This window comes from Trematomus bernacchii, unplaced genomic scaffold, assembly GCF_902827165.1.
Source record: "Trematomus bernacchii unplaced genomic scaffold, fTreBer1.1, whole genome shotgun sequence".
NCBI lineage: Eukaryota > Metazoa > Chordata > Actinopteri > Perciformes > Nototheniidae > Trematomus > Trematomus bernacchii.
In genome coordinates, this window is record NW_022987565.1 from 1410558 (window position 1) to 1436588 (window position 26031).

The following is a 26031-nucleotide window of genomic DNA, read 5'->3' on the forward strand; positions in this document are numbered from 1 at the left end:
AGAAAAGGGGCGGAGCTACGTCACCGTAAACAAGAGGGCGTGCATTCAGTGCGCGGTCACGAGGTCACCAAACTCTAACAGGTGTTATTTATATTTAGAAAGAGCTGAAAAAAGTAGAAAGTATTAAAAATAACTGAATTTAGTAGTTGATTTATCTTTTGTAATATGGTCCCAACATGGAAAAGTAGTCAAAAAATACAAAATTATCATCTGACATGAAAGTTAAAATGTTAAAACTCATTGTGCAGTAAAATGTTCACTATTATTGTTTTCTAATACATTTTGTTTCAGGATCTATATCACTGCTGCATTAGTGTAACTAAACTATCTTGTCTAAACCTGTTATAAGCTCTCCTCTATTGTGTTTGTGCCTGATGTTATATGTTTGTATGTAGGTATGTTTGTATGTAGGTATTTATGTTTGTATGTATGTATGTATTTATGTATGTATGTATGTATGTATATAGTGTTAGAATAGGTTTAATCCACAGCAATACATCTTATTCCATAAAATATATTTAAAAAAAAGTTCCCTATCGAATACATGCTTTTGAAAGGTTGTTTTTTATTGTTTTCTTAGTTTGAGTTCAATGCGCTCTCAATCTGGCCTGTGCTCAAAGAGAGAATCAGTGCATTGAAGAGAGATCTGCATGCACCTGTTTAGGGAAATGCTATTATACAAAGTGTTGCGGACAATTTAGACCAGTCATGTACTGTGGTTATACAAATACATCTATGCAAATAACTTGGGTACACCAGTGTGGTTAAGGTGTTATACTGCTGCTGCCACACACACACACACACACACACACACACACACACACACACACACACACACACACACACACACACACACACACACACACACACACACACACACACACACACACCTATAACCGAGACAACTGCCACAGACTTTTATAAAGAAAAATTGTTTTAAATATTAAGCTCCTTGTCCTTGTTTGTATAATCTCTTCGTCCTCTCCTCTGTTCAGCAGCCGTCTGTTTGTAGGAGTGTCGGGAAGTTAACTCGAGATGAAGCCAGATGGATATTTTGGTTGGATTCTACTTTTTCTGGCAGGAAGAGAAAAAGAAAACAGTCCTGGCCGTGTTTCAAATTTAGAACAAATCAGTGGTTTCTTCATGTGAACTTAGAAAACTGCACCAAATATTGTATTATGTAATATACATTTTATAAACTGTAGTACAATTAACTGTTTTACTTGTATTGTCTTTATAAATAACTTAGTTTTCTCTTTTTATTACACATTTACCTTTCCTATTTATATATCTATATATATTTGTTTTTTTAAAACTTTTTTTAATGTATATTTTATTTCATTCTAAAATAGACACTGTCAGAAACAGGTAATTCATGATCAAGTGAAATGTTCCAGTTTGAGGTAATCACATTCAGCTTTAATGAAAATATTAAAAACCAACGTTTGTTTGTTGTGATGTTTTCATTTCAACAGTTAAGACAAATACAGAATAAAGCCTGAAGACAAAACTAAATGCACAACACATTTAGTGACATGACACCACTGGTCACTGGGATGAGGATCTCTGTTTCTAGAAATGTTAATTATGGTTGTTTCGATTGAGTATTTATGTTGATTTATGTTTTCTACCCATCAGCCAGATGGTCTCACTGTTTGTTCAGAGGACACTCCCTCATGGCACAATTAATGTGTGTGTGTGTGTGTGTGTGTGTGTGCCTTCCCCCGGCTGTTCAGAAGCAAAACAAAAGCCTCAATATAGATTTGTAGCCATGTGATCACTGTGGCTGTAGAGGAGGAAGTGTTGGTCAGTGACTTTGGTCCAGAGTGAAAAAATATCTCAAAAGATTTTCTTCATGAAATATAATACACACATCTTCACTGAACCCAGGGGATAACATAAGTGGAGAAAAAAACATCCAAAATACATATTCAATTGTCAAAAGGTCGCTTTAATGCTAATTTTCTGGTTCATATTTGTATTTAGTGTCTCCACTGTGACATCTTTCCATGCTTTAATATTCAAAAAGCTCTTTTTTTTTTAGGTAAGAAACTCCCTCTGTAGGGAACTTTGGGATGTTATCCTTTGCAGACCATTGACATGCACACAAACCTATATTACAGGAGAGGCAAAACAAAAACATAATATTTCCGTTTTAATTTTAAATGTTTTTCCCATTTGCCCTGGGTGTCTTAAAAAGTGAGCTGAAATTTGGTTGGCAGCTTTTCAGACTGTTCAGAGGTGGATGAATTTCCTGATTCAGTCCTGAATGAAACATCGAACACACAGACGGGAATTTCTTAATTTTAATCAAAGTTAGAATTCGTCAGAAAACGTCATGCTTTAAACAGAATACAGAAACAAAACATTGACTTTGTAGCTTAATGTGTGTGAACCTGTGTTGCCTTCAGGCGTGTCCTCTCCAACTCGGAAAATCGAGTGTCTACAAACATGTGGATGTTTAAATGAAAACTGCAGGCGTGCTACAAATGAACGTCTTTTTAATCAAGGCTAAATATTTTACTTTTTTTGCCGCTTTATTAAATCAAAGAGTTATCCACATCTCACACGCTTCTTTAAAATGTCTATTTTTTTTTTTTTGAAAGTTACCAATGTATTTAAATGTAATTTGATCACGCCCTTTCGTACAAAGTATCAATGCTTTTAATGTCGGTTGTAATTATTTGAATTGCCCTGTTGCTGAAATGAGCTGTATTAATAAAGTTGCCTTTCTTTCAACAGGAGAGATTTGATTTTTCGAGTTGTGGAGGACCGCCTGAACGCACCATGAACTGAAATAAAAACAGTTAAGAATGAAAACAAATGCGGTTGCACGATAACTAAAGAGAAGCAACAGAAGCTCTGCGTTCTTCAAACACATCAGATATTAACCAACCTGATTCATAACCAATCTCTCTATGAAAATAAATCTACAGCTTTTTACAGTTAGCTTCTTACACAAGTGTATAAAACATTTACCTGGACATATTTACACGTAGAATGAGTTTTTTGTCACAACAAAGGAACGTCTTGCTGGTTAATTTGACTGAAAACAGTTTATTACACTGGCCTCGATGAAAGCAACTATCAATACTCTTCATCTGAAATGAATGATTACTACCAACAGAGACGAGTATATGAGATTAAACTGAAAGAAATATTTGTACAGGTTACATCTGAGAGCACCGAAACACAAAATGAACCTGTGAGCGGATATTATTTTGTGACGTATACAGTTCCCAAATGTCAAGAACGAAGTAGAAGCTGATTAAAACATTGCTTTTAGGGTTTTTCTTCGTATGTCAGAAAGAGACATTATGCAGAAAACAATCAAAAGCACCGATAAAAATCTAGAAAAGTCGAATAATATACCTAAAACCTGAAAATATCAAACGAGAGAAAAAAGGAAAAAAGGAAGAGAAAATGAAAGAAGTACCGAACTGAGCTCGTTTCCTAAAGAGAGAAAGATGATCCTATATCGTCTTTTATAAATCCTCTATACATCCATCTGTGTGGTTCAGACACACAACGAGGGTCTTGTGTCCGCCAAAAACGAATTTGATGTGAAAATATGGAGCACATTAATGCAGCGATTCCTTTGATATGAACTGATTTTGCAGCGAATTGTCACTAAAACAATCTTAAAACACATGATTGTTACAACCAGTTAAAACAAAATGGTGAAAAAGGCCATATATTGTCACCTAATGGGGACCTCTGTAGTCAAGGGACTATAAAAAAAACTACATTTCCCACAGCGCCATCCCTTTAAGAAACACAGATAGTGTGTGGAAGACGCCGTCGAGACACAGTTTTTAAGCGTTAACATTACACAGAGAAAGAAGGACAGTCTCATATATCTCCATCTTACTAGATTCCTAAAAGCAAAACAGGTATGAACCGTCCCTTTAACTACATTTTACAAAAAATTATAATTATAGCCCGTTCCAACAAGGATTTAAAAATGGTGACACTTTGCTGCAAAATCAATTTAATTTCAGAGGAATCGCCGTGTAACAACATTTAAAAAATCTCTGCCGTAGGAAACTTATAGAAGCGTCGAATCTTCATGTTTTAAAAGAAATCGGCCCAAATCCTTTCAATGTTTTCATGAGCTTTTAGGTCGTAACACAGTTTCTCAGGTTAGATGGTTGCTAGGAAACGGCCGATGCTAACACTACACGGTAATCTGATGCTAATGAGAACACATGCAGTTAAGATTGTAGAACCACCGGAACAGAGAAAAGTTTCCCAAAGACCCGCAAAACAACAGCTCATCAAAATCCATCCAATACTGAAACCTTTCATCTTCACGTTGTTGAACATACGGAGGGACAGTTTGGGAAATGTTGCGGTACTTTTGTGAAATTGAACAGAAAGAAAGCACCTGTTCAGTCACAAAAAAAACGTCTTCATCCTTGTCGTGTTGTAGTGCATCTTCTCGACTGGAAACAAAGCACAGTTTCTCTGCAGAGTCGACTCGCTCCACGACTCGATCTCCGCAGGTCTGTCAGTCGAGTGATCGCCCGTCAGTCAGTCCGTCTGCTCCTATTGGCTAGCAGAGGCTCGCAGGAGTTAAGGGGTCAGGGGTCAGGGAGGGGAAAGAGTCAGCGCCAGACGGACAGATGTCTCACAGTGCACAGGTCACACAGCAGCCGCCTGATTCGCTGCTTGAGCTGCGGGAGGCGGGACAAAGGATCCGGAGGCTCGAGCTCACCGGAGTGATCCAACCACGACTCCAACACTGCAGAGAGAGAAACATGTGTCATGTGACCGAGAAAAGAGACAGAAAATCCCGCCATTATCTGTAACAACGCTTCTTTTGACTTTGTTAATGATAATAATCAGAATCAGAATACCTTTATTAGTCCCACAGAGTTTACATTGTTACAGCAGAAAAGAGCCAAAGACAGCTAAATGTTACGGCTCAGACGCGTCCCAGAAGCGTCTCGGCTCCGCTAAAAATAGGCGGCTGGTCTATTTTTGACGCGAGACGTTGCATAGCGCCGAGCAGGAAGTGGAACGTTCAGAGCATCCAGTCAATCCCCAAAATAACCTAATTTTGCAGACCCTATCCCTCCGTAGTCTTTCAAGTAGGAGGAGGAATGCCAGCGTTCTCCTCCGGTTTACAGGCACTGTGTAAATTATATATATAGAATAATTATGATGATGAATGCATTTTTTTTACCACTAAAATACAGCAACACATCTTTGATTCATGTCGTTTATAACTGGACTATTACAATTATTATTAACTTTGTCTGTACAAAGTAGCCTGTCCAGGAAATATGCCCAAATCAACAAAAACTGAGAGCCGGCAGGCAAGACGCTCCGCTTCTGAAACGCGCCCGGTGGGGTTTCACGCTGTAGGAGGTCAGAACAAAACCGGGCGCAGCCGTAACGCGGCGCAGACGGACCCAGGTAAGAAGCATGCATGTGTGTGTGTGTGTGTGTGTGTGTGTGTGTGTGTGTGTGTGTGTGTGTGTGTTACCGTCCAGCTCCCGCTCTATCAGGTCCATCCTGGCGCTGATCTGATGGTGCAGCGTCTCCACGTGCTCCAGCAGGTTCAGCTGACACTCGGCCTCGGACGCTGGACGAGGCTCCGCAGTGTGTGAGTGTGTGTGGCTCTCTGTCTTTATGCGGGGCGGTGTGTCTGTGTGTGTCACTGAGTGAGCATCTGCTGTAGCATCAGCTGCTCTCATCTCCACATCTTCAAGCTTTATTTCCTACAAAAACAGACAAAATTTGTTTCATCAAAGGAAACCATCACAGAGACAATCTGAAATAAAACAACCTGGAAAATGAAGCAAGAAGTGTTTTTTAAGATGTGATGGTGAGATTTCTGAATGCAATGAAGATGAGTGATGGTTATACTGTAGATGGATAATAAGTATAGGAGGAAGAAGTGAAGATATGGAGAAAAAGGGACGTTCTTTGTGATAAAAGTAAGTCCTCCGAAGCTCTCTCCATAGCCCTCACACTCACAGAGCATTAGCAGGTATAAATAGTTCCACATTTTCAAGCAGAAAGCTTCAAACTGGTTTTCAGTGGTCTCTTAGCAACAGCAGGCTCCTGTGAACATGAGGAACAGCTTCTGCTAAAGGTCTCTGAGTTTCTATGAGACAAGCTTTGATTTCTTTTTACACCACCCTTACGTCACCTGAGGTTCACCTAAAATGCCAAGTCATACTTTGTTCATTAAGGCTGGTGCCCCACGGGAACGAAAACGGGTTGTATCTGCATATTTCTCTTGTGTATAGCCCTTTTTGCCGTAACTAAACGATAGAAACGGACCCCGCAAACGATAACGGGTCCAAAGGTGGATAGATCTGGGAACGGAGCTCTCTGGGGGGTCCAACGGCTCCGTGTGATCGCCTCTATACGATCATTTTGTGATAATGACGACGCAATAGCCCCGCCTCTCCCCGCCTCTGCTGCTCACCCCCGCAAAAGTACACTGCACACTGAATTCAGATTATTTATCTTTATCTCGATATGGACATAAACGCGAGTGAAGTCTAATCTGACAGGACGGAGACACGCAGCTCCTGCCGCTGTGATGCAGCGGGAGCAAAACACACACTTCAAGTCAGATCATCACCCTTAGCTATTTTAATTACCTCTCAAACTACCTAAACTAGTTATAAATATGTTTATTTTTACTGTCGGGTCACTCATTACAGGATCAGCTGCTGCATGAGACAGACACTGACGCTGTCAGAAGAGAGGAAAAAGAGACAGGCTCCGTGTATTTGATGATTATATATCATTATATCGTCGTTATTCATTTGTTTTAAAGCTCAATAAATAACAATGAAGACCTTTGACCGGCACTTTTATAATTTTGTCCGGAAGATTTAAACTTTAACACACGTTGACCGGCGAAAAACTCTGCCCGGTTCCCTCGGCCCCCACCACGGTGAATAAACAGAAGCGCAACCATGACAACCATTCTTCTTCGCTGCTTTTTCTGGAGGAAGTTACAGCGCCACGTACAGGCTCGGCATATGTACTGCAGCTTTTTCTAGTGGTTGGATCTAAACGGAGCCGTCTCGCGTGAACAGACACTATCCGGTGTATATTGCGTGTGGACGGAAGATTTTTTGCGATTGCGATTGCGTTAATCCTATGCGTTTTGCCGTATGCGTTCCCGTGGGGCACCAGCCTGAGAGGAGCTAACACAGATAACAGGAGGAGGAGGAGGAGAAGCAGAACAATGGAAGCTGGAAAGGGCAACTCTAAAAGGCAGACATTAAAAACCTGACCTCATAAAATGTCAGCTGTGTGAAGATATTATAAGACACAGCGATGATTGGAGCTAAATGCTAACCTCATTTTCAGGTTCATATTTGTATTTTTTCTACTGGGACATGTCTCAATGCTTTAATGTTCAAAAATATCTTTATTTTCCTCATACTGCCTGTGCTGCAGCATCTCTTTTCACCCCCTGTCTGAAACCAGAGCCCAGTCTGCTCTGATTGGCTAGCTGTCCGGGTCTGTTGTGATTGGTCAACCTGCTTAGAGATATCCCGCCCCTTAGCCTATCACGTACAATTTGTTGGAGCGCTAGCCAATAGAAGCGCGAGTGTCACATTGTTCCTGAAGTAAAGGAACGACACAGGAAAGGGAAAACGACTAAAAGCATGAGGTGGCTAAAAAAGTGTCGGTAGTTTCAAGGAGTACAAGGCAATATTGTATATTTTTCACGACTGCTTTAAATCTGTAATTAAGTTATACAATTTGTTTAAAGTGGACCTATCATGCTATATTTGAATAATATAGTGTAGGACCATAGCTATATAAGGCATATTTATACTTTTTTTTTTTCAAAATACCAAACAGATCATGCATTTTAGCCATGCCTCATTTCGCTCAATTTGACATGTTTTAGCTCTGTTTGTGCAAGGGCTGATTCTGTGAGAACAGCACCATCTACAGGCCTGGCATATGTACTAGATAGATAGATAGATAGATCGTACTTTATTGATCCCAAATTGGGAAATTGTTTTTGTTACAGCAGCATAAAAGGCATTTTACAATAAAACAAAATATACAAGAATAGCGTCTCCAGCGCTTTCGAACGGCAATGGCCGTGGCTGTCTCCTCCTGATTGGTGGAGTTGGCCCAATAGCCGTAGCGCCACTGTCCTGACGTCAGGACAGTGTTCAAATCTGGATCAGTTTTTATCAGATCCGTTGCAGCCCCTTTTTTAGAGATTTGGGTATGGAGGAAAATAGAGAGGGTTGTGTTTTCTGACACTTGGTGAGTTCCCTGGAACACCAGGGACACATATTCATGTATAAAAGACGTACAAAAGTGCATTTTGCATGATAGGTCCCCTTTAAGATTTCAAGGCTTTTATTGTCATTCGAACATAGCTACAGTGTAGTTATGTCGATGAAAATCTCAGGTCCCAGGCTCCTCCAACAGTGCAACACAATAAAACAGATAAGAGAGTGCAAGTAAATACAAATACAAATGTTTACCTCCTGCTCCAGCTTCACCACCACCGTCTGCGTCTCCTTGTCTCTCTCCTCTGATTTCTCCCATGATGCACCTGGTTTCTGGTAGCAGTGCTCGCTGCTCACGTAGCAGATCGAGGTCTCTCCTCTCGGGCTGGAGGCCGACCTGGACCCCTCCTCTCGTCTCCACGGCAACCTCCACAGCTGCAGGTCGGGGTGGGATGGAGAGCTACGGGACAGAAACCAGTTTCTTGAAGTTGCAAAGGAGTGTGAGAAAGTGGACAGGGTTACAACTGTAGGACCTGTCTCTCAAATGCTTTGGACAAGGTTCAACACTGGCTGAACAACATTTGTTTACAGTTAAATGCAAAACAAACATTATGCATGATGTTCAGTAAACGACCAGTCAAGATTGAAGGATCCAATGTGTTTTTAAACGGAGCAGAAATAGAACTAGTCCCCCACTTCAAGTATCTTGGAGTCATAATGGACTCAAACTTGACTTTTAAGAAACATATTAAGAAAGTATCCAATACCATTAAATTCAACTTGCAAAATGTTAAACAAATTAGACCTTTCTTAACTGTCAATGCTGCAAAGTCATACCTCCACTGTATGATTCTATCCCACATTGAATACTGTTTGACAAACTGGTCGTTTGCTTGTGCCACAAACCTGAAACCTATAGAACAGCTGTACAAGAGAGCTATCAAGGTGTTTGACAGAAAGCCAAATTCATACCACCACTGTACCATCCTTGAAAAACACAATTTCTTGAGTTTTTACCATTTTAAGTCTTTTAATAGTCTGTGTTTTTTTTATAAATGTTTACATGGACTGGCCCCCCCCCCCCCCACAGAAACCACACTGGACGCTGCACTAGGTCAGAAACCAGAGGAGACTGTGAAGTCCACCGTAGACGGACCACTTTCTGTCAAAAATGTTCTATCAATTAAAGGCAGCTCATTCTGGAATAGCCTCCCAACTGAGATACGGGATTGTCCCACTCTCAATAGTTTTAAAGGTCAACTAAAAGAATGGTTGAGAAACAAACAAACGTGCAATCACCGCTAGATGCACTTTAACACAGGGGTATCTCCTCTTGCACTTGATGTAGCACTTTTATCTTCTCTTGCACTTTATATGTCGTAGCTGCTATAGTGTACTGCCACGTGGTTAATGCTTGTATGCTGCTCTTGATCTTTCTGCATATCATGTATTTATTTTGCTATGTATGTATATAAATGTCATGTTCTTAAATGTTGTATGTGACGGACTACGGATGGAAACTAGCTCAAAGCTAAAATCCGGCATGTTTACGTTTTTAAAGCATTATTTGTTTTAAATGTTCATCAATGTGCATGTCCCTCTTCAAATAAACGATTAAATGAAGGAAAAAAAAGGATCAGATGGTGCTCGCAGTGTGAGAGCAGCAGAGATAATATGACCTGTGTAGCGCACATTCAAACTTTTTAGGAGCAATGCGCTTATGGTATAGATGTGGCGCATACTGTACATCTTAGTTCCTACTCTTTTCCCTCAACCTATGCTAAGGGAGTGCATGTACGTAGACATGTTAGTTTAGCTGCTATAGGCTTAGGCTGTCGGGGGACACCTTACTTCTTCCTTCTCTCTGTCTGTACCTGTGTACTCTCATGTTCCAAATAACCCAGCTTCCCCCAAATTTCTTTTTGGTGTCTATCTACGCCGGGATCCTGAGTCGTGGCTGATCCTGTTGCTGTGGTCCTGTGTCCTGGATCCTCTATCCTGAGTTCTGGATTTGAGTCCTGGACTTCGAGTCGTGGCTGAACCGGTCTCTGTGGTCCTGCCTGACTCTCATCATACTACTTCCCTGATGGCTCCCACAGGATTGTTGACATCCTCGTGGATTCATCTTCTTATTATAGACACATGCATTTCCAAACATTTGGTCTACCTATGCTGTAAAATGTATTATCTTTTCAATTTACACACGGCATCTATTGCACGTCTGTCCGTCCTGGGAGAGGGATCCCTCCTCTGTTGCTCTCCCTGAGGCTTCTCCCATGTTCCCCTTTAAACTGTGGGTTTTTCTCTGGAAGTGTTTCCTTGTACGATGTGAGGGTCTAAAGACAGAGGGTGTCGTATTGTCATACTGATATTCTGTACAAACTGTGAAGTCCACTGAGACAAATGCAACATTTGTGATATTGGGCTATATAAATAAACATTGATTGATTGAAGGGAATCCCAGCGGTTCTCTGTGACAGCGACTTTGTCCATGCTTTAGCTACTGTAAGTCTCGGAACAATTGTCAGACTTCAAGCTTCAAAACAAACAACACCACACGCATATTTGTTTTATCTCCCCCAAACTACAGGTAAATACTATTCTTTTCAACTATAATTGAACTAATCTTGATCATAGATAGATAGATAGATAGATAGATGGATAGATAGATAGATAGATAGATAGACAGACAGACAGACAGTGGGAGTTTAAGTCCAGTTATCCTGGTGTTGCTGTACTCACTGTAGCAGGCTGACTTTGAGCTGCAGGCCTCTGAGGACCTGATTGAGACCGTGTGTGTGAGCCAACAGGCTGCTGGTGTGTGAGATCTTCGAGGCGTTGACCTCCGAGTAGTTCTCCTTCACACACGACAGGCCGAACATGTGACCAGATATCAGCAAATCAGGCTCCGACAGGAAACGCTGAGCCCGCCTCCACCCTGACACACACACATAAAAAAAGAGCAGTTTGTCAATATCACTGTAACTGACCGTCTATGTAGCTGTCGTTGCACTTTCAGTTGCAGCCAGTATTTTATCGCTTCTATGAATTGTCTTTGGTTTGTGTGTTTGTTTGTTTTTAACTATTATGTGTTGAATGCTTACGTGAAGCACTTTGAATTGCCTCTGTGTCTTTGCTATACAAATAAACTAACCTTGAACCTTGTCATCACTATTCATAAATATATATATCAAAACACATTAGCCCTGTTTTTCTGAACTACGAGATTATTATCTTATGTTCTTGAATTAAATGATCAATTTACTTGATTAATCTTGATTTCACAAACGGAAACAGTAAAATATGAAATGCATAAAAATCCCCCCTAGTTTGTAGTATACGGAAAATAATACTTTTAAACTGTAACATTATTTAAACACGAGCATTAAAGGGTCAAAACTCTAAAATGGTCAGGAGTGAAGTTGGTAAAAATATTTTACTTAGTGAAAGTAGAAAATAATATTAATATATATTTTTATGGCATTTCTTTGAGGTGTAATTGTCCTCAAATGACCACAGAATCAGGCTTTAAGGTTAAAAGCCACGACAAAGTGAGATTGATTGACAGCTGTCTGATACACTGTTGCTGCACCAATTCTCACATGATGTATGGTGACCCAACAAACCATTTCAAAACCTCAGCAGGAGTCTCATAATCCGGCGAAAGGGGAAACATCTATGCTATGTACAAAGTTACATTTGTTATTATGCTTCATACAAACATATCTTGCTTTGAATTTAAATTGCACTACAGCAGGGGTGTCCAAACCTTTTTCACGAGGTCCACATCACTAGAGATATTGTGCCTTATCAGTTCAGTTATAAGTTAGCAAAATCAATCAAATGTTGGTAAATTATGCTTGTGAGTGTTATCAGCTCATCCCTTAACACAGAAGCTCAGATTGATTATAATAAGGGGAAATATGAAGAGTGTATTTCAAGCTTGTTATGTAAACAAGTCATTGGGCTTTTGTCTTATCAACTAAGATATGTTAGGAAATGTTTCCAACTTTAATTGACTGAATTTATTTGAAAAGTGGTCTTATTACCACATGAATACTACTGTGTAATATATTTGTACATTTATAGTTAAGAAGTACAATATAAGACAAGCAGAAGTTTCATTTGTGGGCAATATTCCATTCTACTTTTTTAATTTGCTGAGGGCCGATTCAAATTGGTCCGCGGGCCGCATTTGGCCCCCGGGCCGTAGTTTGGACACCCCTGCACTACAGTTTCTTAGATTTAATACCATATATTTATTATAGCGCTTTTCAATGACTCAAAGCGCTTTACAGATACACATTACACATACAGATCATACATGTAATGGTCATGTACTGTGGACAATACCCACAGGAGCAAGTTCAGGTGAAGTGTCTTGCCCAAGGACACAACGGCTTTACAGACGCAGCGGCGGCGGGAGCGGGTTTCGAACTGGAGTTCCCCAACACCCCCTTGATCTGATGATCAAACGCACAGCCCACTGCGCCACTCCGCCCCCTAGAGGGTCTGGAGCCCATAGATTTGACTCCAGACCAAGTCATTCTTATTATATTTTGAATTATGCCAACTTGCGTACAGTTATGTGAACAGTATAGAACAGAGAGCTCCTACCTGCAGTGTGTCTGCAGTAGTAGCAGGTGTAGTTGAGCGGGACGTTGTCTTCATATAACCCCATACAGGTGCCATGCTGCCAACACAGACACGACTCACACTGCAGACAAACAGACGGAAACAAATTCAATGTCACAAATCCATCACTGTGTTAAGAATCAATTCATAACTTACATGCACCGGGAAAAAAACATTACAGCAATCCATAACTGCACTGGAGAACAAACGTTCATTTAAAACATGTTAGGAATATTTTTGGTATTAAGGTATGAACGAAGAGCGTCGCATGTACAGCTCAGGAAGTATTTATGACTTCATTTTATTCAGCATTCTCTAAACGTTGTCTTTTATTAACTTTAAAAGAGTTGATAGTTGCAAAATTAAATAACTAAAACCACAGCTAAATGGAAATTATTATAGCAAATACAACAAAAAAAGGAAATCCATCTACCTCCCCTAGACATGTATTGTATTTCTATTTAAATGCGAAAATTAAACACAAAAATTCAATATCTATTAAAGCGTGAAAGGTTTATTCGTAAGACAGACTTGAAAAATGTTTTGTAATGAAGGAAAGACATTTTTTTTTTGGATTTGTATCTGCTCCTGTTGTAAGATGTGTGTGTGTGTGTGTGTGTTGTGTGTGTGTGTGTGTGTGTGTGTGTGTGTGTGTGTGTGTGTGTGTGTGTGTGTGTGTGGTTGTGGTTGTCTCACCTGGATCATGAAGTCGTTCTCCTCGTCCACCTCGCACACACACCTCACGACCTCACACTCCTCCGTCTCCATGGCAACCGGCCAAGAGGAAGTGTCCTCCCCGCTCTCGGCCGTCAGCGTGGTCCAGTCGCTGCCGTCGTCCGCTGAAAGAGAGGAGCAGACGTTACAGATCCAAAACACACCGGCAGCTCACGTCCGTCCGTCCGTACGTTCAGCGGCTAAATCCAGTGTCCACCTTGTGTGTGTGTGTGTTCCTGTTCGGAGGAGAGCTTCACTGCGATCCGAGAGCGGTCCGAGTTCTCTTCGTCACTGCTGCCGTGTCCTGATGAGAAGAAAAATAACAATAAATCCTCACATCAGCGCATAGTCATTATTGTGTTTCTCTCCATACTACTCATCATTTGTTGTTTTGTCTGTCTGACTGTTTTATTTGTTTGTTTGACTCCGGTCTTTTCTGTAAAGCGACCTTGGGTCCTCTGAAAGGCGCTATATACATTGAAGTTATTATTATTATAATAATACACAGATTAATCAGCTGAGGTTTCCAACTGTATTCAAAGTCTATACTACTGTTTATGCCCATATATACTCTTCATACTGTATATTTAGCTTGTTTTGATATGTTTATACTTATACTATGCATTAGTCAGCACTTTAAAGAGGCCCTATTTTGCTTTAAGGGGTTTATTGCTTCTTTTGCACTTTGTGGTTAGATGCTTACTGCATTTCGATGTCTCAGTACTACTGTGCCATAACAATCAAGTTGATAATCTTATCAAATCTAATTTAAACGCTTATGAACACGGTCAGGAGATGCAGGAAAACCCTGAGTACCGCCTCCACATGTTTACATTCCTTTAAGCTCCTGTCACACTGTCCCAAAATTAACACCGGATGGACACACGAATATGGAATTGTGAATTTCGCACGAAGATGGCCCCGAACCACACACGAAGGCAACATTTACATTACATTTAAGACATACAACTGCAACGAAAGTAACAAAAACAATGTAATATCCGTTTCAGTTTCACAGAAGACAAATTGGGTTATTTAAATAATATGTTTACATGATTTTGATGTGCAATAAAACAACCAGATGGACACACGATAAAGGAAATGTTCAAATTCGGCTCTGATCGTAACAACATCGGGCCATTCGTGAGGGCATCTTAAGCCATCGTATGACCGCCGGTGGAGTTTCTCAGGCTCCGGCAGCAACTTCGTGAGCGGTGGCAAAATCTTTGGCATACCAAAAAATTGCTGAAAGAACTGCGAAGGTTCATTTTCGTGTTGAATTCGTGTGTCCATTTTGCCCTTCGTAAGGCACTCGTGAGGGCATCTTGTAAAATCGTGTCATCTTTGTCTGATCTTCGGTGCCATCGGGCATTTTTCGCCCTGATTTTTTGGCATGCCAAAGATTTTTCCACCGCTCACGAAGTTGCTGCCGGAGCCTGAGAAACTCCACCGGCGGTCATACGATGGCTTAAGATGCCCTCACGAATGGCCCGAATTTGAACATTTCCTTTATCGTGTGTCCATCTGGTGTCAATTTCGGGACAGTGTGACAGGGGCTTTAAAAAATGCAGTAGGCCTGCCGAACAGCACTTTTGTCTTCCTGGTGTTTTATTTATTGTTGTTCTTGTGTAGCAAAATGGACAACTCCATTTCATAGTGCAATCCTGTGTTGCACAATGAACCCCTTGGAAATGTGTACTCTTTATCTGAGTCATAACTCACTCAAATTTGTGTTTGAATTCAAAGACCAACCACCCAAAAAAACATTATGTTATTCAGAAAAAACACATTTCCAATGAGACGTGGAATTGAGGACATTTTCTGAAGACTAAGAACACATTTGAAGCTTATCGGTGATCGATGAGGTAACAGACGCTCTGGTGCTGCACTAGTGTTAGTAAAGTCGTATCTTTATCTCTGTGTTTCCTGTACATAACGTTGTGGTTTGTAATCGTCTTAAACACAGTCCAATAAAGCGAGTCATGCGTCGGGTCTGTTCACTGACTCTCACCTGGCTGACTTTTCTTCTTCTTCTTCTTCTTTTTCTTCTTCTTTAGTTTGACCCGAAGGAAGTTCTTCCTCTCCTTCCTCTCCTGTTCTACCGATTTCTCCCCCTCTTCTTCACGCTTCACTTCTGCTTAGAGACGGGTGAGAAAGAAAAGTCATTTTGCTGAGTTGTGAAAGCTGAATCTGTTTTGATTAGGGCCCGAGCACTGAGAGAGTCGGAGCAAAGGACCTTTTGAAGTTGCTAGCATTATTCTTATTATTCTTTTTATCCCAAATGAATTGCGTTGTTGAGGACTTTAGCATGCTTTAAGCTGGAGATGTTTTGCCCACATATCAGGACTCAGCTCTATAGCGCCCACTACAAATGTACTAAAGAGCAGCCCCTCATTGTGCTTCATCTACTAGTCTGAAATATTGGAGGTATATGTGGCATGGTGAGAGGCATATCCTAAACCCAACAGGAAGATGGACATTTTCAATTGTATGTGCGACTTTTGGACAGTTGTTGCACTTTTTTTGAATGGACTACTCCTACAGTTGTGATCAGTAGCATCTTAACCCTCCTATTGTCTTTGTCCCCCCCCCTTACTTTGGTGTTCGCGGTCAAATTTGACCGGTCCTGTTTTAACTGCTATTACATTAACACAAAAACCATTAATCATCACCACATTTCATTTAACACCAAACTGTACATATTGTATCAGACTACTGGTATACATGAAGAACTGCAGTAAATATACAAAGAACAGACACTGAACATGTATTGCGTGAGCCAGGTGTGATCCATGTGGGGGGATGGGCACATAAGAGCGGGAAATGTGTCAAATTGTTCTGTGTGTGTGTGTGTGTGTGTGTGTGTGTGTGTGTGTGTGCCAGGTGTGATTCACATGGGGGGATGGGCACATAAGAGCGGGAAATGTGTCAAATTGTTCTGTGTGTGCGTGTGTGTGTGTGTGTGTGTGTGTGTGTGTGTTTGTGAGTGCCAGGTGTGATTCACATGGGGGGATTGGGCACATAAGGGGGGACACACATCTAGAGTGTGTGTGTGTGTGTGTGTGTGTGTGTGTGTGTGTGTGTGTGTGTGTTTGTGAGTGCCAGGTGTGATTCACATGGGGGGATTGGGCACATAAGGGGGGACACACATCTAGAGTGTGTGTGTGTGTGTGTGTGTGTGTGTGTGTGTGTGTGTGTGTGTGTGTGTGTGTGTGTGTGTGTGTGTTTTGTCTGATCCGGATGGTTACTAATTCCTTTTCTTTATGGCGGTCACCATGGGTGTTACAAAGTTGACTAAATCATCCAAAATCCAATGAAAGTGGTGATCAGCAATTTTATATGTTCAAATGTCTACTGTGAAGGATATCATAAAGCCTTAATGCAATCGAATGTAAAACTAAAAAGTTATGATTGATGAAAGTAGTAAATCGGTCAGATTTGACCCGAAGACAACAGGAGGGTTAAGACCATGAGGATCAAAAGTGATAGTAATCTTTCTGTTAAGTGAAACGTCCTGGCTGTAACATGGCGGCCCTTTTTAGACACTCGCCATGACACTGAAATATCTTGTATTGCATAAAATCTCCAACCATTATGTACATTTTCAGAGATATGGCTTCTAGGCAGAACTGGTGTTAGGGCTGCCGGGCTGCCGGGCTGCCGGATTGCTGCCCCCCCCCCCCCCCCCCCCCCTCTGTAACTTTGGACCAGGGATGAAAACTGACACTGAAATCACATTGTTGTTACCTCCTGTTTGAACAATCAAAAGCAATTTACTCTGAGAATAACAAGTGCTTAAGATACTTGAAGTACATTTAACTGATAATACTTCTGTACTTATATCATTCTGAAATTGGTCATTGTGCAGAATGAGTACTTTTTCTGAGTATGTATTGATACTTGATGTACTTCTACTAAAGTATATTTTTAAATCAGTACTTTTACTTGTAATGGAGTATTTTAAAACCATAGTATTTGTACTTTTACTTAAGTCAAGGATCTGAGTACTTCTTCCAAGGCTGCCAAAATGTAAGCCATACACATTTACAGAGTCAAAATGATCTACAAATAAATGCTAGTGAGGCATATGGATAAAAATTACACTTTTAAAATACCACATTTTAACCTTGCATTGAAAGGGTTTGTTGTTCCTACCTGTTGTTGTTGTTGTGCTGGGCTCTCTGTCGTCACGGTGACAGATGCTGTGCTGGTCCTCACTCTTCCTCTCCGACAGGAAGTCTCTCCCCTGAGAAGACGACCGCTTCCTCCTGAAACAACAGCAGTGAGTGTTATACACATCTGTCCTCGAGCACAGAGAGAGTCGGAGCAAAGGACCTTTTGAAGTTGCTAGCATTATTATTTTGATTTTTATCTGAATTGAGTTGCGTTTTTGAGGACCTTAGCATTCTTTAAAGCTGGAGATGTTTTGCACACATGTCAGGACTGGGGAAAATGTCATCAGCTCTATAGCGCCCACTACACATTTACTAAAACGCAGCCCCTCGTTGTGCTTCACCTACTAGTCTGAGATTTAGTAGGTATATGTGTGAGAGGCATATCGTAAACCCAACCAGAAGATGGCAAAAAGCGGCGAAGGGGCTCCTGCTCTGGGATTTGAACCTGCGACTCACCTCGGGGGCTCCAGCTGTTCGCCCAGCTGTTCGTCCAGATGCTGGTCGGAGTGATAATACTTGATGTGGTAGTGCAGCAGACTGGCCTTCCTGAAGGACTTCATGCAGCCGGCCGACGGACATTTGAAGGGGTTGTGGTCCAGTTCAATGGAGAGGATGGGAGGGGGCTGGTTCTTTATCACCCTGTACACTGAGAGAGAGGAGAGGGGAGGAGAGGGGAGGAGAGGAGAGGAGAGAAGATGAGAGGAGAGGGGAGGAGAGGAGAGGAGAGGAGAGGAGATGAGAGGAGAGGGGAGGAGAGGAGAGGAGAGAAGATGAGAGGAGAGAGGAGAGGAGAGGAGAGGAGAGGAGAGGAGAGGAGAGGAGAGGAGAGGAGAGGAGAGGAGAGGAGAGGAGAAGAGAGGAGAGGAAGAAGAGAGCGTTTGTTAAAAAAAAACATGTAAGTATAAAATGCAAAGTAAGGTTTCATGAAAGTTTAAGATGCCGCACTACAGTCAATTTCCTTAAAATGTGGGACATGGGTTTCTCCATGGCAGCGCTCTTTAATGGCGCATTTCCACTGCAGCGCGTAGCACGGTTTAAACGTGCCGTGCCAAACCCGGCTTGTTTTTGGTTGCGTTTCCACTAGGGGTAGTTCCGGCTAACGGGTACTTTTTCACCGTTTTTCTGGCTCTCCAACATCGAGGTTCTTTCCGGGCCAACAACCGGGCTGAGTCGGGCTGAATGTGCTAAACTAGTGGGAGAATCGCTGGCACTACAACAAAATAACATATTTTACTGTGATTTAATTGTACTTAATTAATTGTTTCAAAATGATGCCGAAGTAACAACATACTGATACCGGTTAGTAAAAACCATGAATTAATGCTTTGAAAAGTCTGCAGATAGACGGCAGGCGAAAAACCTTTTAAAATGCGTGTTTTCTGAATGGAGATCGGCTAAGCTAATGTTGTATAGCTTCACACTCACAACAACGGCCTATACAGACATAAATAAAGCAGCGACTGTATTCGCCATGACACAGGCAGTCTGTGGTTTGTACTTGTTTAACTTGTGTCTAGTTTCTGAACAGATATGAGGAGCTGTGAGCTCTGAGTGCTAACAGATAACGGCTGATGTTGGTTTTGTGTGGTTCGCATTGAAGATGACGTCACGGCTCCGCCTACACTGCGTTACTATAGTTACTGCCCCAGCTACTAAACTGTAATGGAAACGCAGCATAAAGTGAGCCTGGCCTACCAAGGCCTAACTATACCGTACTAAGCCATGCGAGGCCCTGCAGTGGAAATGCGCCATAAGAGACTAAATGTAGGTCTGAGTGTATTAATCCAATGGGAGAAGTAAATGAAACACATATAATGACCAATGACGCTATCTTTACTTATAGAACATCTTTGGTTTAATAGATTTACTTGTTTGGTACACACCAATTCACAGGGTGTTATTTTTAGTGATGAGTGCTAATTCTCTCACAGTTTCCAGGGAGACTGTGTGAGAATAAGAGAGTATGTTGATTGAGTGGAGGTGCTAGATTTGAACAAATGAAGTCAAGTTCAAGGTACAAAAAATATAAATAAACTGGGCTGAGCACAAGAAACATTATCCAAGATATTCTCTACCACTGACAAAAAGGTAATCCCAGTGGCCTCAATATCCTTTTGAAACATGTATTATGTTTTTGAACTTGGACCATGCATGAAACCAATATTATTAATAGTTATAAAGCCAGATTTGAGCTTATAGCTCATTTCCATCTGCTGTTCCAGTGGAGGTAGACACATGACAAACGTCAAGCCCTTAATACGTTACATATTCTCTATCACACACTTATACAGAACCAAAAAACAGATCTTTAACACACATTTTTCATTGGAACTATATTATTACAATTCACTCACCGTATTGTATTAACTTAAAAAATTATACACATCTATTTTAAGGATGTGTACAGAATGAGCGATAAACCTTAATAAATAATAAGAGGTAAAGGCAGGACTTACAGTGCTTAAAGGTGGGGTAGGTAAGTTTGAGAAACCGGCTCGAGAAACACTTTTTGTTATATTCCATGGAATGCTCTTAACATCCCGATAGCAATGAATATCTTAAGTGCTTTGACAACAAATCCATAAAGTCATCTGTGGAAGCCGTAGTACTGTAAAAAGCACGACCAATCATCTGAGCCGGCCCGGCTAAAATAACTGGATGGCCTACCTGCCTGTCAGCCTTCCATCTGTGCACACACTTATCTCGTGCCCTCATTGGCCATGTGCGCGTTCGTGTGTGTTGGAGGAGGGGCTCTGTAAGGAAGGGGCAGATTTTTTCCGGCTGTGTATTTTCAACTTCTAGCGCACTCGAGCTGGTTTCTCCAAAATTACCTACCCTACCTTTAAGCCCTTAAACTTAAATTGTGTACATGTAGTGTTTATGAGGCGCATAATAGTTTGTCTATTAACTTACGTGGCTCTCTGCTGAATCTGTGAGTGGTGGGCAGGTGGGACTGACGCTCCAACAGGACGTCTGCAAAGAAAAGACAATCGAACAATCAAAGAGAGCGCGCTGTTATAGGGGCGCTGAAGAAATATACATCGGTTATATAGCAGACGAAATGGGGCATTAGCATCATAATGGCAGCACAAACCAGCTGCGTTAAAGTCTGTTTTGTACAACAAAGTTAACATCGTATGCATCAAATCACGTCTCAATCGTGCTGCTTCTAAAATCTGCTTCCCTCTCACTTTAAACACAACTCTAACATCTGAGTTCTTATTTTCAGGCCAATGGAGTAATTATTCATGTCTGAAACTCTCTGATGTTTACCTCTGTCGCAGGGGGCGGAGTCAGGGGGAGCAGGGGGGGCGGAGTCAGCTGTGATTGGCTGACTCTGAGCTCCACTGCTTCTACCTGGAAGAGGATTAGTTCATTAGTTTTAGTTAGAAGTGTCTGAAACTTGGATTAGAGTCATCATCCATACAAAAATAAGATACAGACTTATTCAAATAAAAAATGAAAGCTTTGTAGATCTTTTTATTTTTAACTTACCTTCATCTGTTTTCTTCTTTGCTGGTGGATGGGAGGATGAAGGTTCTGCCTTCCTCTCCTCCTCTTCATCTCCTTCTTTCGTTTCTGAGGTCGTCTCCTCCTTCCTCTCCTCCATTTCTTCCTCCTCCTTCCTCTCTTCGCCCTCCTCCTCGCTCTCACCTTCCTCCCATCCCTCGCTTCCCACCGCACTCTTCTTAGGTCTGGACTTCTGTGCCAACACACACACACACACACACACACACACACACACACACACACACACACACACACACACACACACACACACACACACACACACACACACACACACACACACACACACACACACACACACACACACACACACACACACACACACACACACACACACACACACACACACACACACACACACACACACACACACACACACACACACACACACACACACACACACACACACACACACACACACACACACACACACACACACACACACACACACACACACACACACACACACACACACACACACACACACACACACACACACACACAATTATGATTAGGGGAGTTTTGAATTGGAGCAGACAATCAGATGCGGACCAATAGGAGTGAAGCATTACTTACTTCCTTGAAGGGTTTGATCTTAGTGGGCTTCACAGTCAGAACCACGCCGTCATAGAAACGCACTTTGTAGGAGTCTACAGACACACACACACACAGACACACACATTAGACTAAATATAACTCCAGGTTGAAACTTGAAGTAAACATTTGGGCTAATGTAAGAACTCAACAAAAAAAAAAGATGTCAAAATAGCGATAGTATTTGTGATTGGAGGATCATATTTAATTATTTACGTCCAGTTTATATTATGTCCCACTCCGCTGGCAAGCTTTTGTATTTCCCTTTGAACATGTAATCTCCCATATGTGATGATCAAGCATTTGTGGGATGAGAATCACAGCTGATGGTGTAGGAGTAGGGCTGCTCAATTAATCGTATTTGTATCGCAATTACGATTATGGCTTGCAACGATTACGAAAACAATGTAATCGAAATAAAACGATTATTTTTTTATTATTATTATTATTTTTTTTTTTCAAATACATTTTTTTTTTTATTGGTTTTTCAGTTGAATTATTCTTAAAGTTCAGGGTAATCAACTGTTAAAAACATACTGTTGAAAAACATTTTCTCCAATAAATTGATGTTTTCAAAGTAAATGGATAATCGTTTTTAATAATCGTGATATCAATTATTGACCCAAATAATCGAGATTATGATTTTTGCCATAATCGAGCAGCCCTATGTAGGAGGGTCAAAAGTAAAATGTGCCATTATCTCAACAGAATAACCAACTCTCAACATGTCCTCAAACGTCATTTAAACACTGTAGACCTCTTTAATCAATACATTACATTACATTTAGCTGACGCTTATATCCAAAGCGACTTACAATGACCAATTACAGGGACATTCTCCCTGGAGTAAGTAAGGACTAAGTGCCTTACTCAAGGGCACACTAGTGGTGGTGTTCCTGGCGGGATTTGAACTCACAACCTTCCGATCTTCAGCCCACCTCACTATCCATTAGACCACCACTATCCCACCGCAATAGAGTTGTTACTTCACTTTCTCTGGTTTTACTAATTGATTATTTAACTGATCCTTTAACATCAGGTGTGAAGCTGAAGTAGAAACTCACCGTCTTTGTTCACTCTGAGGATTTTTGCCGGGTAGAAACGACAGTCTGTCCAACAAGCCAAAACCTTCGTGCCCGAAACAAACGTCTGAAACAGAAAGAAAAATGAAGACCAACAAAGTAAACGGAGAGGAAGAGGAGGAAAGACTCACACCAAATATACCCGAGTCAATGAAAACCAGACATTCATTTCAGTTAGGAAACAAAGTGGATTCAAGAGAACACCACAATCAGGACTACTGGAACAGAGACTGATGAAACCTACAGATGTGGTTGTTTTATAGAAAAGCTGTGTGTGTTTAAGTTATGAACAGGGCTAGCAGTCAGAGTTCTACCAGAAGATTCACCAAAGTAGTTTGCTCTTAGTTCAGTAGAGCATAGAAGGAAACTTGATTTTCAGTATGCTTAAATGTTACTGTAAAGCACATTTCAGTGGTCAGTGTCAAACTGTGGAATTATTTTGAGGTGGGTGCAATACAATGTATATAGAAAGAATAATTAGACAATATGTCAGGTAATCTGTGAATATTTGTGTATGGCTCGTGTGTTTTACTCTCTTGCTCATGTTTTTGTAAGAAAGTATGGTAGTTATGGTATGCGTAAAGAGAGTTGCGTTGCAGTTGTTGGTCTGTGTTTGTAGCTGCAATCTGACTTTGGGATTTCTTCTCTAAACTCTTTCACACCTACAAATAAAAAAATAACATAAAATATGTATAACTTGATGGTTAAAAAACAGGACTGTTGAGATCTAATCAAGACAGACAGACAGACACACCCACCCACACACACATACACATACCCACACCCACATACACATACACATACAGAGTGTCGTACCGGCTGAGTGCATGGTGGGTTCAGGCCCTGCCTCCTCAGGCTGACTCTCTCCAGCGGCCTCAGGTACGGAGAGGTCCAGTGAAACCATTCGTTGTGTCTCCGGCTCCACTTGCGGAAGTGGACCTGGATCCGCTCTTTCTCAAAGTCAATTTCCTCAATCGTGGCAGCGTACCTGACAGTGTGACAACAGGATGAATGTCTAAAGTCTGAATACTACAGATTTTCTTTGTGTGTGTGTGTGTGTGTGTATGTATGTATGTATGTATGTATGTATGTATGTATGTGTGTGTGTGTGTGTGTGTGTGTGTGTGTGTGGTCCTCACCATTTCTTGTGGCGGTCCCGAGCTTCGAGCTGAGCTCCGACCTCAAAGGTGATTCCAGACCTGTCCGGGGGAGTCTTCATCTGGAAGTAACAGTGAAAATACTATTTTAAGATGTACACTTTCTGCTTTATTGCTGTACGTAAAATGTCCAAGTCATTTCCCAAAATATAAATACACTATAGAATTTGTTCTACAGGTATTGGAGAGTCATTTTCAAGTCACATTTTTTATTTCAAGCTTTGTCTGTTCGTTTGAGCCTGATGTTTTAAAGCTTGTGTGTCTGGTTTTGTGTAAAAGATTAGCATGAACAGTCGTGCTAATGCTCATTGTGCATTTCGGTAAGACCTTTGTCATCAACATGAAGCTGTCAAAGAACAAACTAAGCTATGTCAGCAGAGCAGAGAACATGTTTACTTTGCAATGTTTTTTTAGTTGCTTTAAATACCCTCATGTGCAGAATAGAGAGCAGCATTTGTCACGCTGACTTCAACACATACAACATAGTCTGAAAGTGTCAAAGCCTGTGCAAATCAACCATTGTTTAAGTTCACAAGGGACCAAGTGTGCATTTTTGGAGAACTTCCACATGCAGTTAAATTAATTGAAACTTTGCCTATGTTTTGAGATAATAACATTTAAATTATCAAGTTTTACATCTTAATTTTGATTGACCCAGATTTTCATTCACATTCAATTTTAATCTCATTATACGTTTGGCAATAATGATGCATCTTTAAACTTCATGTGCACAAAAATGGCTGTCACTTATTAAAACCTATACAGTCTATGGTGGTAAAAACACCACTGTCCCCACTTATTGGTTCCCCCTGACTTGCATTCAAACATTTGGGATAGAAACACAAAACACAGCGCTTGGACTTGTAAAACTTAGAGATATTAAATACATATGAGAACAATAAAATCGGGTCAGTATTTTAAAGGCTACGTCGACTATATGACGCTTGCGTGATGACACAACGTAACACAAAACGGTTGAAGCTAAACTTTTTGGTTAAGTTTATCATTGATTGCCATACAAGTAAACCGATAACGATAAAGATAAGATATGCAAATAAAAAAGTCAAAACTCATACAGCAAGTAATGAATGAAAGAAAATATTGTATTTTTGACATTTCTCTTTTTTTTCTGTTAGCTTTCTCTATGAAGAAACCTGATTGGCTCACAGGCCACCGAGGACACCTATTCAGAATTCCTATTGGTCGTCCGCGCTGTCAGTCAGAAAAAAGAGAAACAGTTCCGCCCCTCACTCAGATATTTGACAGTAGCTAACATGCTAATGCTAAGCTGTGTTAGCTCCAGCAAGAGCAGCTAAAAAACACACAATACGATACGCAAAATAGCTTCAAAATATCACGTTTGCTAACTAAGCCTGCATCGGAAAGGAGACCACGATATGTTTGACATTGTTCATTAATCTTTCCCAGTTAAACAGAGCAGTTCTCCTCTCCATTGACTCTGAATAGATCAGCTAACAGCTAACCGTTAGCCTCTGCTGAGGTTAAGTAGCTCAGTGTTAAATGTCAGTGACAGCAGCGAGGTCTGAGTCCTCCAACGAGCTGTCATTGGAGCTGACACCTTTAATAAACTGTCCCCGCTGTTCACATGTCATTATTATCACTATAATGTGTAAATAGGAAACACAAAGCTTGTTTACCTCTAGCGCTACTTGTGCACTGCACTCTCTTCATCACACTGTGATGACCGCACGGCGCATGCGCGAATGGAGACTTTCAGTCAAGGATTTTAAGGGGAGACAAAAAACTCCACCCTGTCCAGACATGTCCAGAAGACAATCTGCATACTGTTTCAAGCATACAAACACAATAAAAACACATGTTTCTGTTGTATTTTAAAAGGTTATGCTGTTGTGCTGATTTCTGATTCGAATTCTGATCAATTGTTTTCTTTGGA

The 26031-nt window shown here is 41.0% G+C and overlaps 1 protein-coding gene across 2 annotated transcripts; it reads right to left on the reverse strand.

Annotated features, from left to right (window-relative positions):
* Positions 1-2292: 2292 nt before the first annotated feature.
* Positions 2293-25827, reverse strand: LOC117478589 (PHD finger protein 20-like). 2 transcript variants are annotated; one of them, XM_034125597.1, is made up of 18 exons: positions 25775-25827; positions 24099-24178; positions 23776-23947; positions 22942-23026; positions 21860-21933; positions 21251-21458; positions 21029-21112; positions 20669-20728; positions 18212-18401; positions 17736-17848; positions 15592-15714; positions 13798-13884; positions 13563-13705; positions 12849-12948; positions 10974-11169; positions 8487-8691; positions 5492-5726; positions 2293-4744 (listed from the first exon to the last, which is right to left on the reverse strand). In XM_034125597.1, the coding sequence occupies exons 2-18, from the start codon at positions 24176-24178 to the stop codon at positions 4608-4610; spliced, it is 2292 nt and encodes a 763-aa protein (XP_033981488.1). In that variant the 5' UTR covers positions 25775-25827; the 3' UTR covers positions 2293-4607. The 2 variants fall into 2 exon arrangements, with proteins under 2 accessions (XP_033981488.1, XP_033981487.1); XM_034125596.1 differs by having other exon boundaries at positions 15592-15717.
* Positions 25828-26031: the final 204 nt, after the last annotated feature.